The sequence below is a fragment of the Andrographis paniculata genome, unplaced genomic scaffold, assembly GCF_009805555.1.
Source record: "Andrographis paniculata isolate CXL003 unplaced genomic scaffold, ASM980555v1 Contig77END, whole genome shotgun sequence".
Taxonomy (NCBI): Eukaryota; Viridiplantae; Streptophyta; class Magnoliopsida; order Lamiales; family Acanthaceae; genus Andrographis; species Andrographis paniculata.
In genome coordinates, this window is record NW_026137614.1 from 1854591 (window position 1) to 1873477 (window position 18887).

Sequence of the window (18887 nt, forward strand, 5' to 3'; positions counted from 1 at the left end):
AGTTTCACGGTGACATGTCTTTCGTACCGCTTTTTTTGTTACGAACTAGTTTCGTTACACAAATCCTCTGACATGGTTCTACTTTTGTAGCGTATTTTTTGTTACGGAGATATTCCATCACAAAAGGTTCTTTGACAATATTACCACTTTTGTATCGTATGTTTTGTTACGGATATATTTCGCATCGAAAATATAATCAAACCTTTTGTTGCGGCTGAGAAACGTAACAAATACATTTAGCACGTGCATATTAAAGGCGTTGACTGCCGGTTATTTGTTACGACTTTTGTCACAACAATGACTTTTTGTACCGCGATTTTTCGTAGCGGTCAAAATCCGTAACAAAGTTGACATAAAAGGCTTTTTTGCACAAAAATTGAGCTTTTGTTACGAAATTGTGACCGGTACAAAAAGCCAATTTTTTGGTAGTGTATATTGGATATATGTTATATGAATATGCACATTGTACTACTAATTTTATATTTTATGATAGTTTAGACTTTTGATTAGGCAAATATGCATTATGCACCAACATAACCACCAATAAAGTATAAGTTAGTAGTACAAGGTGATCGTTTGTGGCAGTGGCACAACAACGAAGAAGAATGTGGGTTTTCTTTGGTTAGATTTTGACAATCGGTCCAAATTGGACAAAATTCTAAAGAACTAAATATAGTTTCAAATTTTAAAAAAATAAATAAAAATTATGTGTTGCCACGTGTTGTTGATATTTCGGATGCATGTCACATCTACACCGGTGAATCACATCATTGTCAACGTATCAAATCCGGCGTCGTAGAACTATTTTTTAGAATAAAAAAACTGTGGGATGATTTTCATACAATGTCCAATTAAAATTCTGAAAGTGATCAAATGAATTCAAATGTGAGACTAAAAAAAAAAAGAATATAGCCTATAATATACTCCCTACGTCCCAATACAATGATCTCGTTTACAATTTTTGTCTGTTTCATAACAATAGTCTTATTTCTATAAGCAATCTAACATCATAAAATAATTCTTACTTTTTCATTATTATTACAGTATTACTACTTTTTAAACTAACAAACTCACAAGGTCAATAAGGTCTTTTAACTATACTTTTATCAATTATCAATATAATATTAATATTTCTTAAATTCTGTGTCCAACACAAGTAAGACTATTGTTTCAGGATGGAGGGAATATTAATTAACCTATCAATAAATAGTACATTTTTTTTCAATAGTCAAAACAATGCAGATTTGTTTGAATTTTCAAATAATTGTACATCTTAAACAAATTGATACACATAAATGCAAGCAACTGCTTCATAACCTCAATTAACCGATCTGATAAAAAAACACAAGATATTTGATATTTGGCTTTTTCTCAATGATCATAACATGTACAAGATATTTGTCTTAAATTTGCATGTATGATTTTTGTGGGGAGAAAAGACGATTTTCGGAAAACAAATTCGATGTAATACTAGAGGTTATCAAGGTTACCTTCATTTACCATCATCATACTACAAGTTTTCCTATGTATCCAACACCGTACCAATAAACAAACAAGATATTTTCTCAAACAACAATGGTAAGTGAGACGATCACTGGCATGTCCACCAAATTTGGCAAATTAAGTTTGAGGGTTTGAATTTCCATACATGGACACAGAAGATGTCTTTCCTCCTCACTACTTGAAGGTAAGGTGATCTATTATATTGAGCATTCTGTGTCTATTATTCGACATCTACCAAAAATTTGACTCCATGCACCAAATAATTTTGGGAAATTTTGGAGTCAAAATGCATAGCCGATGATGCATCTAGCAAATAGTTTCTTGTTAGTGACTTTAACAACTATAGGATGATGAGTGACTTTTGTTAAACTTTGAGAAATACAAAGAGTTGGTGAGGATCTTGGGCCTATTTGTGCAGCAAGACCTCAAGATGGATGAAATTGTTGTCGTTTCATCAATAATTGACAAGCTTTCCCGTGTGTGGAAGGACTTCTTCAAGTGCACCTTAAAACATAAAGAGGAAATGTCTTTGGCGCAACTTGTAAGTGAATTGTGCATGAAACATTGGCCACAAACGCAAATTGGAAGGCTCTAACAAAGGCGACAACAAGAAAAAAAAAATGGTTTGTTGGATTTGTGGCAAAACAAACCATTTCAAAAGAGATTGTTGGTTATAATGATAGTGCTAACACTAGCTGATTAAGAAAAGAATATAATGATCCATCCAAAAACAAAGGTCTTGATTTAGTGAATATGTTGAATAAATCTTACAAAGATATGATACAACTAATCTTTAGATCTTTTTATGTGCCAGATGATGAGTATGTATGATGGATCGATTCCAGTGTCACAACACATGCACGTAAGATCCCTGTTGGTTAAGGGACTTTTATCTCGTGGATGATGGGCTAATTCTTTACAAGGGAAACAATTATTATGCCCTCATTAAAGGAAGATACAAAGCGGTGCTGGATTTTTAGTTCTAGGAATACTATTACTTTAAGTAATGTATTGTATAGACTTAGGTTGCGTAAAAACTTGGTGTCCATTTATATATTAAATAAATTGGGCTATAAACAAGTGTGTGAGTCAGATAAGTATGTTTTATCTAACCATGATGTAGTTGTGGGGTTTAATTATTTCTTATGGCATGCACAAGTTGGACATGTTCATTACAAACGAATGCGTAAATTGTTGGAATATATAGGTATTGTGCGAGAGTAAACTCTACCGTGAAACCTAGTCGAGGATGGATCCTCTTTCCGAAAATTAGATACGCCCCGGTAGTGCCTCTGGTGGTTGGCGTTCTAACATAAAGATAAAACAGTTTTCGTCTCCAATGAGAGTGACACCTCTAATCGTTGGAGCTCCGACGAACAAAAACGAGAGAGAAATTGAGCTGGGGAGGTTGCCGGAAAGCTAGAAGAGATGAGAGAAGGATGAGAGAATTTTTGGTGTTGGTGTTTAGAATGAAGGGGGGAGACCCTTTACATAGGCGTCTCCACTCGGCCAAAATGGCAGGGGATCAATTACGATCATAATTACAACCTTAATTATCGATGTAATTTATTCTAAATTCAAACCTTCCGTTTGAAGCAATCGTAATTTATTCTAATTACAAACTTTATGTTTGTGACGATTGTAATTTATTCTAATTTCAAACCTTCTGTTTGAAACGATTGTAATTTATTCTAATTTCAAACCTTCCGTTTGAGAATATAATAAATCTATCCAACGGATAATATTTTATCCAAATAATAATGCGACTTAGGCCATATACCCGGGCTTAATTTGGAGTTGCACAATTTGGTTTGTCTCGAGACAGGCAAAATAGTCAAAATATTAACCAAATCCTATATATAATAAATAAATAATATTTATTTATTTCTTCCAAATTAATCTAATTAATTTGATACACCGGTCCGTCGTATTTTCACTCACAAAATAATCAATTGCAAAATATCCGATTATCCAACAATCCCCCACATAAGTGGAAATGCCCATAAAGGATAGAAGCTTAGTTCAATTCCTGTAAGACATTGACAAATCAGGACAGGTAGTTTTTGGCTTTGAACCTTCCATAGTCAATATTACAGAGTGTACTGGTGGCCCAGTTGACGTGATGTATGGAACTGTTCCACATCTGCGTGCACTTAATCAATAATGTTAACGTGTCGCTATATCATTCTCAACCTTGTTCTCACGTTTTGATCCATTTCGGCCATGGATCTCGTCTTTGGATTCATAAGTGTTTTGTTTGAAGCGGCTCACACTTCACACTTGTATAGGTGATCCTATCTCAAGGTATCTAACTCACATCTTTAAGATCATTAAGAGTCATTTACTCAACCTCACCACTTTTGCACATTATAACACTCATTGCTTTTCAGGAAATTGTAATTGAGTGTTCGTGCCGGACTCTCACAACCTAGTTTTTCCATTGAACCAAATGGGATTTCCAAGTGATTTGGTTGCGTTTACCACTGTAATTGTCTCTATCTTGTGGATTTCAAACTCATTCCCTTTAGCAGTTTGTACATTTGATCTCTCTACAACCCTTTGGTTAGCAGATCTGCTAGATTTTCTAATGATTTTACATATTCAATAGTCAAAACCCCACTGGTGATCAAATGTCTTACAGTGTTATGTCTACGTCGGATATGTCGGGATTTACCGTTGTAAATTCCATTCTTAGCCCTTGCTATTGCAACTTGGCTATCGCAGTGAATCATTACGGGGGGGGGGGGGGGTACTGGTTTACTCTAGTATAGAATATTATCCATAAAATTCCTCAGCCATTCGGCTTCTTCGCTAGCTTTGTCCAAGGCAATGAACTCTTATTCTATTGTGGATCGTGCAATGCATGTATGTTTTTTGGATTTCCACGAAACGGCTCATCCTCCAATCATAAATACATATTAACTTATATACAGTGAGTCTTTTGTATCGGATATCCAATTGGCATCGCAATACCTTTCGAGTACTGGTGGATATTTTGCGTAGTGTATGCCAAAATTCAGAGTAAATTTACGATAACTTAATACTCTTACTAGCACTTTCCAGTGTTCATGACTGGGGTTGCTAGTGTATCGACTCAGCTTGTTTACAAGGCAAGCCAGGTCAGGCCTTGTACAATCTGTTAAGTACATTAGGCTTCTAATAATTTTGCAATAGTCTTCTTGAGCCGGGGTCTCTCATATTTTTGCCCAAGTGTACGCTAAGATCCATTGGGGTATTCACTGGAATGTTTTCGTAGGCATTGAACTTTCTCAGTATCTTTTCCACATAATGAGACTGAGTCAGAACAATACATTCGTCTTGTCTTAGAATCTTCGTTCCAAGGATGACGTCGGCTACCCCCCAAATCTTTCATGTTGAAGTTACGAATCAACATGCATTTGACCTCATTGATCAAACTGACCTCTTTAGCCATGACCAGTAGGTCGTCTACATAAAGAAATATTATGATAAAACCGGAAGGTGTTTCTTTGATGTAAACGCACTTGTCACACTCATTTATTTTGAAACCATTTGATAACATAACATTATCAAATCTCAAGTGTCATTGTAAAAGTGCTTGTTTTAGCCCCGTACAAAGACTTTATCAGTTTTAACACCTTTTTCTCTTGTCTAGGAACGACATATCCTTCCGGTTGTTCCATATATATACCTTTTCTTTTAATTCACCATTTAGAAAAGTAGTTTTCACATCCATTTGGTGAATTTCAAAATTGTTCAAAGATGCAATCGAAAGAAGTATTCGAATGGATGTTATCCTGGTTACCGATGAATATGTGTCGAAGAAGTCAAACCCTTCACTTTGTATTTAGCATTTTACTACGAAACGGGCTTTGTATTGTCAATAGACCCATCAGCCTTGAGTTTCTTTTTCAAAACACATTTACACCCTAGTGGTTTGTAGCTTTCGGGTAGGTCAGATAACACCCAAGTGTTATTATGCATTATTGAGTCTATTTCACTATATATTGCTTCCTTTCAAAAAAAGGAGCATCAGGACTAAATAGTGCTTTATTGATCGTTGTTGGATCATTGTCTAACATATACGTAATAAAATCTGGACCAAAGGTTTTCTCGACCCTTGTCCTTTTGCTACGCCTAGGCTCTGAAACCTCTTGATCAGGGCTATTGGCCATTTGTCTTTTTACGCCCCATAGTTCTTCATCTACGGATTTTAGGTTGGATTGCATCATTTCCTTATAAGAGTAGATATTTTCAAAGAATGTGGCATTCTTTGATTCTATCGTAGTTCCCTCGGTCATCCCAGGGATTTCCGATTTGTGAACTATGAAACGAAAAACACTACTTTTTAGTGCGTATCCGATAAAGATGCAATTTACCTTTTTGGGGCCGATAGCAACTTGTTTTGAAGGCAGAACTTCCACTTTTGCTAGGCATCCCCACACTTTGAAATATTTTTATATGAGTTTTTTGTTTTTCCATAGTTCGTAAGGGGTGGCATCCTTACTCTTAAGTGGAATCTTGTTCATGATATAATTTGCAGTCAGTACCGTCTCCCCCCACAGGTTTTGGGGAAGTCCTGAACTTATCAACAAGGCATTCATTATTTTCTTAAATGTTCGATTTGTGCGTTATGCAACGCTGTTCGATTGAGGTGAATATGGAGCAGTTGTCTGATGAATTATGCCACTTTCGTTACATAATTCTTCAAACGGGGCCACATATTTGTCACCTCTTTCACTTCGAACTATCTTGATTTTACAGTCAAATTGATTTTATGCCTTGGTTTTGAAGTTCTTGAAGGTCTCGATTGCTTCGGTCTTTTCCCTTAATATGTAAAGATAGCAATACTTTGTGCAGTCATCGATAAAGGTGATGAAATATTTCTTTCCACCTCTAGTTTGCACAAATTTTAAATCACATACATCCGGTGTGAATTAACTCTAATGGCTTAGTCTTCCATTCGACAAACGGGAAGGGTAATTTTGCCATTTTGGCCTCCACACAAACTTCACATTTGTTTTGAGTGTTCACCTATTTTATATTTAGTAAATTCATATTTACTAATCTTTTTATAGCATTTAAGTTTACATGACCTAATCTACAATGCCATAAATCAGAACACTCAATTAGGTACGAAGAAGAAGCAACATTTTTATTATCAGTAGGTGGTGCTCGGCGCACGGCCATTACATTCAATTTGAACAGGCCATTTGTAAGATAACCCTAGCTAGGAACATCTCGTTTTTCGATAATATAAATTTATCTGCTACAAAAACAAGTTTAAAACCATTCTTAACTTGTAGTGATCCTGAGACGAGATTTTTCCGAATATCTGGCACATGCAGGACATCTTTCAGGGTTAGTTATTTGCCAGAGGTCATCTTCAACACCACGTTCCCTACGCCTTGGACCTCAGAAGTTGCGTGATTTCCCATGTGTAGCTTCCTCCCTTTGATCTCCTTGTAGGTCGAGAAGTTTGTTTTGTCAGAGCAAACATGGCAGGTTGCTCCAGTGTCAATATACCAAGCTCTCGGACTTTCCACATTATTTGTTTTGTACACAAAAACAACAAGGTCGTCGAAATTCTTCCACTTGTTTGACGACAGACTTGCTATCTACCATCTTATAGTCCATAAACCGGGCCACATCAAACATTTTAGACCCGGCATTCTCGGACTTATATTTTTTCTCAAAGGCATCCCACAACTCTTTCGCACTTTTTATTTTGCAATATACATTATAAAGAGAGTTAGAGAGACTACCTAATATAGTATTTCTTATCATGTAGTCTCCGTGTGTCCACGATGCATAATTCGTATGCGTCTGCTGGTCCGCACCGGGCTCTGGGGTGATTGGGCTATCGTGCAACACGAAAATGGAAAACCCAATCGTAGTCAGGTAGAAGAGCATCTTCTCCTGCCACCTCTTAAAGTCCACTCCCGTGAATGGTTGTGGAACTTGTACATGGGGCATCATCCGTGGGCCAAACCCAGGACCAACAGTTTAGGCCGCAAATGAAGCAGAAGGTGCGGCCACAAACCCAGGAAAGCTCCCACATCCCCTGAGACAAATCTAAAAAACATAAGGCTATCCATAAAGGGAACTGGCCCAAGTGGAGGAGCGACTACCTTGACTGATGCTCCGGCGGTGGCGGCGGCGACTCCTCCGGCGGCGGCTCCGGAGATTCCGGCAACTCTTTCAGTGGCGGCTCCGATGATTCCAGCGGTGGCTCCGGCAGTTACTCTGGCGGTGGCTTCGGTTGTGACTTCAGTAAAGGTTGACATTCTCGCAAAGTATTATTTAATTTTCGATTGTTGGAATATATGGGTATTGCGAGAATAAACTCTACCATGAAACCGAGTCGATGATGGATCCTCTTTCCGAAAATTAGATACGCCTCGGTAGTGCCTCCGGTGGCTGGTGTTCTAACCCAAAGATAAAACGGTTTCCGTCTCCAATGAGAGTGACACCTCTAATCGTTGGAGCTCCGGCCAACAAAAACGAGAGAGGAACTAAGCTGGAGAGTTTGCCAGAAAGCTAGAAGAGATGAGAAAAAGATGGAAGAATTGTTGGTGTTGGTGTTGGTGTTTAGAATAAAGGGGGGAGGCCCTTTATATAGGCGTTTCCACTCGGCCAAAATGGCAGGGGATCAATTACGATCATAAGTACGACCTTAATTATCGATGTAATTTATTCTAAATTCAAACCTTCCGTTTGAAGCAGTCGTAATTGATTATAATTACAAACTTTCCATTTGTGACGATTGTAATTTATTCTAATTTCAAACCTTCTGTTTGAAACGATTGTAATTTATTCTAATTTCAAACCATCCGTCTGAGATTATAATAAATCTATTCAACGGATAATATTTTATCCAAATAATATTGCGATTTAGGCTATATACCCGGGTTTAATTTGGGGTTGTACAATTTGGTTTGTTCGAGACAAACAAAATATCCAAAATATTAACCAAACTCCATATATTTCAAATTAATCTAATTAATTTGTTACACCGTCCCGTCGTATTTTCACTCACAAAATAATCGATTGCAAAATAACCGATTATCCAACATAAATTTTCTAAGATGAAAATTACACATGTGTTTAATTTCAGTACACAACTTTCAAACTTGTAAGATCATAAAAACCACAAGAACCTAATAGGATATTAGAATAATCTAAGCTTCTTGAACTTATTCATAGCGATTTGTGTGATTTTCACTTCACACATTCCTTAAGAGATAAAAGGTATGTCATTACACTAATCTATGACACAACTACATTTTGTTATATGTGTTACATACCAAGAATAAGGCATTAGACATGTTTAACATTTACAAAAACCAAAGTTGAGTTACAACTTAAAGCATTTATTAAAATGCTATATATGGAACAAGGAGGATAATACTTTGATCCTCTATCATTTCAATATGTGGAAGTACTACATGCGACAATGGATTTTTACACACCGCTACAAAATGGTGTGGCCAAAAGGAAAAATAATACACTAACACGAATGGTGAACTCAATGATAATATTTTCTATCGTGCAATTGTAAGAGTTCTCCAACGTAACCTATCAACCTAAAGGAAAGACTTTAGGTGTTAAGGGAATCAAATGGATTTTTATTGGACATGTTGCGAAATCGAAAGCTTACTGTCTATATTTAAAATAGCCTAATGACTTATCATTTTTTATTAGAACCATTTGACCTTGATACATTAAGATCGTCTTCTACTTGAAAGCACATTAGGCAAGATGCAAACAAAGACTATAAAGTTCATTATCCTATAGAGGTTAATATAGAAGATAACGAATAAATGGTCTAAGGTGGAATCCAAAGAGAAGCTTAGGACACCACCGGTTAAGATTAGAAGAAGAATAAGATTAAGAAGGACTAAGTTCTTTGGTCTCCATCTTCACCTCTATGTAGTTGAAGGAATGGATTATAAGATTGGGTCTCTTCAACATTATTGTCACAATTTAGGAGACAATCCTATCAACTTTGAAGAAGCAATAAAGTCTCATGATGCTCTCTTGTAGGCAAAAAAAAACAATGAATGATGAGATGGACTTGATAAGGGAGAACAATACTTAGTTGATGATGGATTTACCTTTGATACAGACGTTCAAGATCAAAAAATTCAAATGCCTGCGGGATTATCACTCGTAGCCGATCTCGTCAATTTCAAGAATTTATCACTATATTGATCCAATACTTGTACCTAGATAATTAGTTTAAAGAATATGTTTGGAAGCCACTTAGCCCCAGCCATGTGTTTATTTTGTGAAATGATTTCAAGAAATATTTTTTTTTATGTGAAGTATAGATAATTATATAGATAATACTCCATCTGTCCTAATTCAAACTACCATTTTTACCATTTTTGTTTATGTCCCTTCAAAATATCTCTTTCATATTTTAGAAAAAATAATCATATACTACTATCAGAATATACAAAAAACCCATTACAATGACAATTACTTTATACATAAAGTCAAAGCAAAAACTTTTACTAACTAATAAAATATTATAATTTTTTAATCTATTATAAAATTCTTAAAAACCCTTTGATTTGATACAAATGAAATGAAGTATAAAAAATAATAAATATGTATAATATATATTTTTTTAAAAAACATGTATCTGCCTTTTTTTTTTTCCACAAAAAGAACACACCTATTTTCCATCAATTAAATTATGTAGTCAATAATTTATAAATATTGTTAAAAAAAATAAATTGAAAAAAATACCCTAAGAAATAGATATCCACCAATTTTATTTATTTATTTATTTTTTTCTGAATTTGGTATTTGAGAATATATTACTTTTATCAATTTTTTTTATTCGTTCTCTCATACGAAGAATTTTTTTAATTCAATTAATTGGATAAAAAATTCCGAGAAAGTAATTAGACTTATTTTAATTAAAACGGTTGGGATCAAATACTGATTATTTTAATTCAGCAGTTTTTTGAATACTTAAAACTTAATCATTCTTAAATAATATAATTAATATAAATATATAGATTAATTTCAATCATTCAACATGCTGCTGAATTGAAATAATCTTCTTATGATCCTGTTATTAAAAATATCAAGTAATGCTCCATAGGGTAATTGATTACATTTTCTTAAATTAAGAACCAATTAAATTATAGTCCGTAAGGGCATGACTAACGGTAGAGGTTGAACTTATGACCATTAGTGTTTCCGACAACGGACAGCAAACTATGAAATGAAGGTATTTATTTGTTGTCCTATAAATAAATAAATTCCAGTGTAATTACATGAAACCAGTATTGGGACCAAGCTAAGCTACAAATAGTTTTCAGAAAGCAAGTAAACACTAACTTGAGAAGAGGAGGTCCAGCAGCACATGAATTAATTAGTTATCACCAATAATCCCGGCACGAGCACTCCCCGTCCTTGAAATGGTGGAAGCGATTAATGTCGCGAACCAAAATTTCTCGCCGCGCAAACTTAGAGATGAACTTAGTGAAGGAGTGGCAGTCCTCGCACAACCTCAAGTTCTTGCTAATCCTGATTGTTTCTCCTTTGCTGCAATTTATCAAACCGAATGCAACAGCTAATTTTTCACTATGCCCCAACACGATTCGTTGCTTTTCCTCAACATCAAGGTCGTAAAGAACAACTTTTGTCTCAGGCATGTACCCCATGTCCATCATCTCCTCGGATAACTTTACCAAAAAAGCATGGATCTGCTCGATTTGGGGATTTAGTTCATCCACAGAGTTGAGGGAGTAAATTTTTCTTCCCACTTCTATCCAGCAACAACCGGAGACCTTCTGCAGGCCCTTGGCATCCAAAACCTTCTTCACTCTTTTGACTTCATCCCATTTTCTTGCTTCTGCGTAAATGTCGGCTAGAAGAACATAATTCCCAGCGTTTTTTGGTTCCAGTTCGAAAAGCCTCTGGCTCGCTCTCTCAGCAAGTTCAACATTGCAGTGGATTCTGCACGATCCAAGAAGGGACCCCCAAACCTTAGGTCCTGGTTCGTCCCGCAAATCTGCTATGAGCTTAACTGCTTCATCGAATCTATTAGCTCTGCCAAGAAGATCAACCATACAAGCATAATGCTCCACACTAGGACGAATTCCATGCACTTTCACCATAGAATCAAATAAAGATTTTCCCTCTTCAACAAGTCCCGAATGACTACAAGCTCCCAAAACACTAATAAATGATATTGAATTAGGCGACACACCTTGCCGCACCATCTCTTGAAAAACTGCAATAGCTTTCAATCCTAAGCCATGAATTCCATAACCCGAAATCATGGAATTCCACGCAACAATATCCCTTTTATCCATTTGAGCGAAAACCCTTTCCCCCAAATCTAGTTTACCACACCTAGCATACATTGTAATAAGGGCACTCATAACCGGTAAAATCGAATCGAGGCCTTTCCTGAGTATATATCCATGAATCAACTTCCCCTGCTCCAACGCAGACAGGGCTGCGCAAGCTTGAAGCACACTGACCATAGTCACAGAGTTAGGCAACATATCCTCCTCACTTTCGAGTATCATCCGGTGGAAAAGCTCTAGCGCTTCAAAAGCCCGGCTGTTCTTGGCAAAACAGGCAATCATTGCAGTCCAGGAAACCAGATTCTTCACAGGCATTGCGGAAAATATACGGCTGGCACTCTCCACGTACCCAAATTTCCCGTACATATCTACCAAAGTAGTCATGATGTGGATATGGCTTTCGTAACCATGGCGTAGAACATGGGCGTGAATTTCCTTACCCCAGCCCAGCGCACGAAGAAGCGAGTCCGAGTCCAAAACAACGCACGCTTTAAGCGCATACGTGTAGGTGAATCTATCTGAAGGCATACCAATTCTGTTCATTCTCCTGTACAGACTCAGAACCTCTTCGCCATACCCGGAGAGACAGAGGGCACGAAAAATTGCGTTCCAGACATATATGGTTCTGCGCGGCAATTCGTCGAACACTTGGCGGGCGTGCTGTAGGGAGTCGAGCTCCGAATACGCATTGATGAGCTTTGTCGCCAAGAAAGGATCCTGGTCGAATCCATCATCAATGAGCTTCCTGTGGACGTCGAAGGCATCCAACAGACTCTTATGTTGCACACAGGATTGCAGCAGAATCTCGTATGTGTGCTGGGTAGGGTTCTGCTCCAGGGACAGATAGTGGATAGCGGGTTTTAGCTGGCCCTTCTTGCAGAGAGATTGGATTAGAGGATTCCTGTCGGCCTTGGAGACGGAAGAGTGAGAATGATGGACGGCGGCAGGGCCACGGCGGCGCCGAAGGGGGAAGGAGGTTGGGGCCACAGGAGATTGGAGAGTTTGCGGACCGGTTTGAACTGGGTACATTCGGAATTCACTTCAGCCTCTGCCTTTCCAATCTCACAAAATGCTGCGTTGCCACATTTATATAAATAAGTGATATGATTTCGTTTTATTTACTATATTAGGCTATTTCCAATACATTACTTCAAATAATTTTATTTTTACTATAAATTTTAATTAAAATATTTCTTATATATTATACTTCCTCTATCCCACTAAAGATGAACCATTTTGTTAGAGATATGGTATTTTAGTAGTGTAGATTATTAAATTATTATAGTAAATTATGATAATATTTATTATTTTTTTATATATCAAAATATTAAAATAAAAAAAGTGTGTTTATTCAATAATATAAAAAATAATATTTTTATTAAATTATAATTTTTTTCGATTGATAGAATATATTTATATATATTGTGTGAGCATATATGTATATATTGCATTTATGATAATATTAATCTTAAATGTGTCAAAAAAATTATTAAATAAAAGCATCCAAATAGCTTATTTTGTATTCCGTAATATTTTTGTGTATTTTGAAATTAATAAAAATTTAAAATGAAAAAATTATTTACTTTAAATAAATAATATAATTATAGATTAAATAAAAAAATTCCTAAACAGTAAATTGTTTAATATTATAAAATACACTATTTTTTAAAAATAAATAAATATAATACAAAATATTAAATATACATACACAATAAAATAAAAGTAGCAAACATATATAAAATATCATTTACTATATGATAACTTGACAAAATTTCATATTTCACAATAAAAATATCAAAAATAATAAATTTTAAACACACTAAAAATAAAATAAATACATAATTAGTGAATTAATTAAAAAAAATTAAATAAAAATAATTTATTTTATTTTAAAATATTAAATATATTTTAAAATAAATTTATAATACTATCATTTATTTATTTATATATTAATACTCTTTTGACGAGCTCCGTCGATACTTTATATATATATACATTATTTATAATTTTTTATATAGTCGAACTATTGAATATTTTTAATTAAAATAAAATAAAAATAATCCATACAGTTAAAAATAAAAAAAAAGAATTGATATTATAATATTAAATTCAAAAAAAAATACAAAACGAATCATTTTGATATTATATTATTAAATCCGAAAATAAACATAAACAATTTTAATATTATATTCTAACAGTTTGTTTGGTTTGAAATTAGAATGTTAATTCATATTTTACTTTCAATATAAAGCAAGGATATATAATACCTGCAAAAATAATAAGATCAAAGTAAAAAACGACGGTAGATATGCCTAATAGATTTGCCCAACTGGTTCAAACCGTCAATTACGATTTGCCAAAATATCAAACCGAAATCGAACATTCTAAATGACAGTTTCGATTACAGTTTGATAATTTCAATTATGGTTTAAAAACTGCCGATTATGATTTGAGCTATTAGTTTATATATATTCATTTTTAATATATATTTTTTATTTTCTATTTTTTTAATTTGAATTATATTTTAAAATATTTAATTTCAATTTTAAATTTGTTATTTGTTTATTATATAAAAAAGTAATTACTTAAATTATTACAATATAAAAATAATTAAATTAATAAATTAATAAATTTAGTAAGTAATTAAATTAATTTTTAAATTAAAATTTTAATAAAAATAAATTATAGAAATATTGATATAGTATTAGATAATAAGATAATTTAAATTAAATACGATTATATAAAAAAAATTATAAAATTGAAAATAAAAATAAAAAAGAATATTATAATATTATTATTTTTCAATATTATTAACAATTATTTATTTTTATAAATATTAATATTATTCTTTATTTTTTAAAAAAATTGATAATATATAAAAAAATATATATATATTATATATATTATTATTATTATAAAATATACAATTTTATTCTAATGAATTTACTAACACAATTACGCATCCCATAGCCAAAGACGCATCAGTTCTCCTCTTTCTTATTCTTTATTATCAATCTTTTCTTTCTTTCTCGTGGGTCATCCTGCTTCTTCTTCTTTCAACCTCCTCTTTCTTTTTTTTTTCACCTACTCTGCTATAGAACGTCTGCGATGCGGTGCCGTAGTGACGGCATGATTTAAAATAAAATAAAAAAAATAATTGGCAAAATCGCAGCCAATTTTGCAAACAATCGGTCATCCGCGTTTTTTTCTTCACCGATGGTTGTAGATAACAATCGGTGATCCATGAAACATTCTTTCCTTCTTCTCGGATGGCTACAGACAATCGGTGATCCATGGAGCATTCTTTCATTATCCTTTGGCGCAGCCAAAACAATCAGAAATCTATTGAGCATTCTCTCCTTCTCCATCACGGATGGTTGCAGACAATTTGTGATCCATATTTTTTTTATTCTTCTTCACGGATGGTTGTAACCAATCAGTGATCATGGAGCATTCTTTCTTATTCATAGATGGCTGCAGCAATCGGTGATACACGAAGCATTCTTTCCTTCTCCTTTACGGATGGCTCCAAACAATCGGTGATCCATGCAACATTCTTTCCTTCAATCAGATCAAAATTCTTATAGAAGAGATGTCTACGGCGTGATTTTGAGTTATCACTAATAATTATTTATTTTTATTAACATTAATATTATTTCTATTTTTAAGAAAAATTGATAATATATATAAAAAAATAAATTATAAATATATTTTTATATAAAATACACAATCTTGTCCGAATCAATTCATTTACACACTTACACATTGCAGTGACCACAGAAGCACTAGTTTTCCTTTTTCTTCTTCTTCTTCCCTATTTTTTCCTTTCTTTCCCATGGGTCATCCTACTTATTCTTTCCTTTTCTTTTTCTTCTTCACCTACTCTAATGCTCTTGTGCCGCGGTGTCGTGGTGACAACCTGATTTAAAATAATAATAATAAAAAATTTGGTTGAACCGGCGGTTCAACCAATTTTTTATGCAAACAATCGATTATTCGTGTCGGATGGTTGAAGACAATAAGTGGTTCTCGAAGTACATCCTTCACGGATGGCGCCAATCGATGATCCATGAAGCATTTTTTCATTCTCCTTCGTAGATGATTGCAGACAATCGGTGATCCATGCTTCTTTCATTCTCCTTCACGGATGGCTGCTGTCAATCGGTGATCCATGGAGCATTATTTTCTTCTCCTTCATGGATGGTTGCAGACAATCGGTGATCCATGCAAAATTCTTTTTTTTAACCAAATCAAAATTCTCATGAAAGAGATGTCCAATGAGTGATTCTTGAGTTATCAATAATAATTGTTTATTTTTATTAATATTAATATTATTTCTATTTTAAGAAAATTTGATAATATATAAAAAAAAATGATTAAAAATATATTATTATTATTATTATAAAAATACACAATTTTTTCCTAATAAATTCATTTACATATTACACATCGCAGGCCATAGTCACACCAGGTTCTCTTCTTTCCCCTTCTTCTTCCCAATTTCTTTATTTTTTTCCCATGGGTCATTGTGCTTCTTTTTTTTCTCATCTTCTTTCTTCTCCACCTACTTTAGTTCTCCTGTTCCGCGGTGTCGCGGTGAATGCCTGATTTAAAATAAATAAAAAAAAGAAAAATTTGTTGAACCGCCGTTTCAAGCATTTTTTTTTTTTGCAAACAATCGGTCACCCATGTCGAATGGTTGTAGACAATAAGTAATTCTTGAATTACATTATCTTATTACAATCACACCCAATTCTCACAAACATCATCGATGCTATTTTTTTTTTTTTGTTTTACATGCCCAACAAACCCTATAGTTGTGCATAAGGATGCTTACAACAATTACCAATGAAAAATAAATTCGAATGAAACTCCATCTCGGTTGGTGATACAAAACAGGCCAGCCCCATTTCGCACTTCTCTACAAGCAATGGGTGAGTTCAAAGTTACACTGACTCAATTTTTTTGTTTTGTTTTGCGTGTCCAACAAACTCGAAAATCCCTGCATTTATTTCTAAATCATAGCATTAGAATTTTCTAACTAACTTATTGTATTAAAGAAAATATTATAATCTATACAAAATGATATCTATATCAATATATTTCTAAAAGTAAATTACTACAAAATAGCTAATTGGATTGGAAAAGCACAATTCTCAATAACGCTCAATATCGTCAGTAAAACTGACTATGCGGTGGTATTTGACAAATTTAGACATACTTCTCCACAATATTACCACTTCGCATAGCTAGGCAAAAGAACAACACCTACTTCCACCTATAAAAACCAAAGGTAGATAAGATAATTCATGTAGTCATGCTTACACATTCTCATATATTAGTGTTCTTAGATATGACTATTGGGGGCACTTGGGCCCACTTTGAAGATGGGCCCTGGGCAAGGGCCCTAAATTGTCCCAGGGCGGGCCTGTTTATATATATTTTTTGAAAAATAAAATTATATATTATTTTTTAATAAATATAATTACATATCACTTTTTTAAAAAATAAAATTATAAGTTATGTTTCAAAAATAAAAATACATACTACCTCCGTCGGCTCTAAAGGTCCCATTTACTTTTTGTGTGTTGATCCTTAAATATTAATTATTATATCAAAACGTAGTACAAATTAAGAAAAAATTGCAAAAATAATTTCATTAGTGTCTTATAATACTAATAGAAGGACATTTGTACAAAAAATTATACAAATATAAGCATATTTTTAATGTTAAGTACAATGATGTAAAAAGTAAATGTGACTCTTAAAGGCGGATGAATGGAGTATTATTTTTCCAAAAATAAAATTATATATCACTTTTCAAAAAATAAAATTACACAACACAAAAAAAATATCAATAAAGAAATTGAAATATGCGGAATTTGGTGGAAGAATAGAGATGAAAATGATATGTATAGGAGGATACTTTGGTTTCTTGATTCACAAGGTTGATCGGATAGGCACCACGTGAGAACTAAACAATACGCAACAAAAAATCTCTAAACCAAATAATCAATAAAGAAGGATAACTTTGATTCTTGATTCACATGGTTGATCCGATGAGCACCACGTGAAAACTAGGCAGCATGCAACACAAGATCTCTAAACCAATCAAGGAATGAAGTTAACGCAACAAGCGGTCCAGCACCGATTGAGAGGCAACGAACTATCTCGAATCACTTGAAAACAACCCGATTTTGAAAGACTACCGAGGATTGCATCACACAATCTCGAATAATCAAACAAGCAAGAATCACTCTTAAAAGCAAAAAAAAATTATATAGAAATATCAAAGTGGTGTGTTTTTATAATGATAAACAAGACCTTCATATAGAGGTCCTTGAGGGTAGAAGAAAGAAAACATTATAAAATAAGAAAACAACATGAAAAGACAACATCTAAATTAGGGAATATAAAAATAAGGAAACAAGTTTGGGTGTGTTTGTTTGAAGGATTTTGGTGGATTTCTACTATTCATCCTATTTTTTCCCCCAAAAAATATCAAATCAAACACCTATTTTTTATTTTTTATATTATACTAAAAATCAATTTTACATTCAAAATATCACATCAACATCTATTTTATAGAATAGGAAACCTATTCTATAAGGAAATAGAAATATGAAAACTATGGATCGGTAGCTCTCACGATGGTCACATCATCTCTTCCCTCTTCAAAAGGTTGTGCCATCAACCATTCATTTGCTACATCGAAAAGATTTAAGTTAGAAACATCAACAAACATGTATATTGTACTTATCTTGTAAATCCAAGTTAGAAGCATAGTCGTTTATGTACTCAATCGGTTTAAATAGACCGTCTCCTTTTGGGGATGACTTAGAGTTTCTTTTTGTAGAATACCTCTCATTGCCAAGGTGCAATCGTATTTCATGTTCATGTTGAAAAATCATTCTCTTGGAATTGTGGTTGACATGCTTTTTAGTTTCTGAATTGCACAATTCCACTTGATGCTCTTTTTCTGTGTGAAATTGTAGGATTTTGCGCGCTTGTTTCATGAATTCCATGTGAGATTGTTCATTGCTAAGTAATGGCACCCAATCAAGTAGCTAA

At 33.8% G+C, this 18887-nt stretch overlaps 1 protein-coding gene across 1 annotated transcript; it reads right to left on the reverse strand.

Moving 5' to 3' along the window:
* Positions 1-10570: 10570 nt before the first annotated feature.
* Positions 10571-12886, reverse strand: LOC127239451 (pentatricopeptide repeat-containing protein At3g46790, chloroplastic). The gene has a single exon (XM_051257612.1). The coding sequence runs from the start codon at positions 12843-12845 to the stop codon at positions 10881-10883; it is 1965 nt and encodes a 654-aa protein (XP_051113569.1). The 5' UTR covers positions 12846-12886; the 3' UTR covers positions 10571-10880.
* Between the last annotated feature and the right edge of the window lie 6001 nt (positions 12887-18887).

What these genes read in the sequence shown, in the direction of transcription:
- LOC127239451 (XM_051257612.1), bottom strand. Translation starts at nt 12,845, where the DNA reads ATGTACCCAGTTCAAACCGGTCCGCAAACTCTCCAATCTCCTGTGGCC.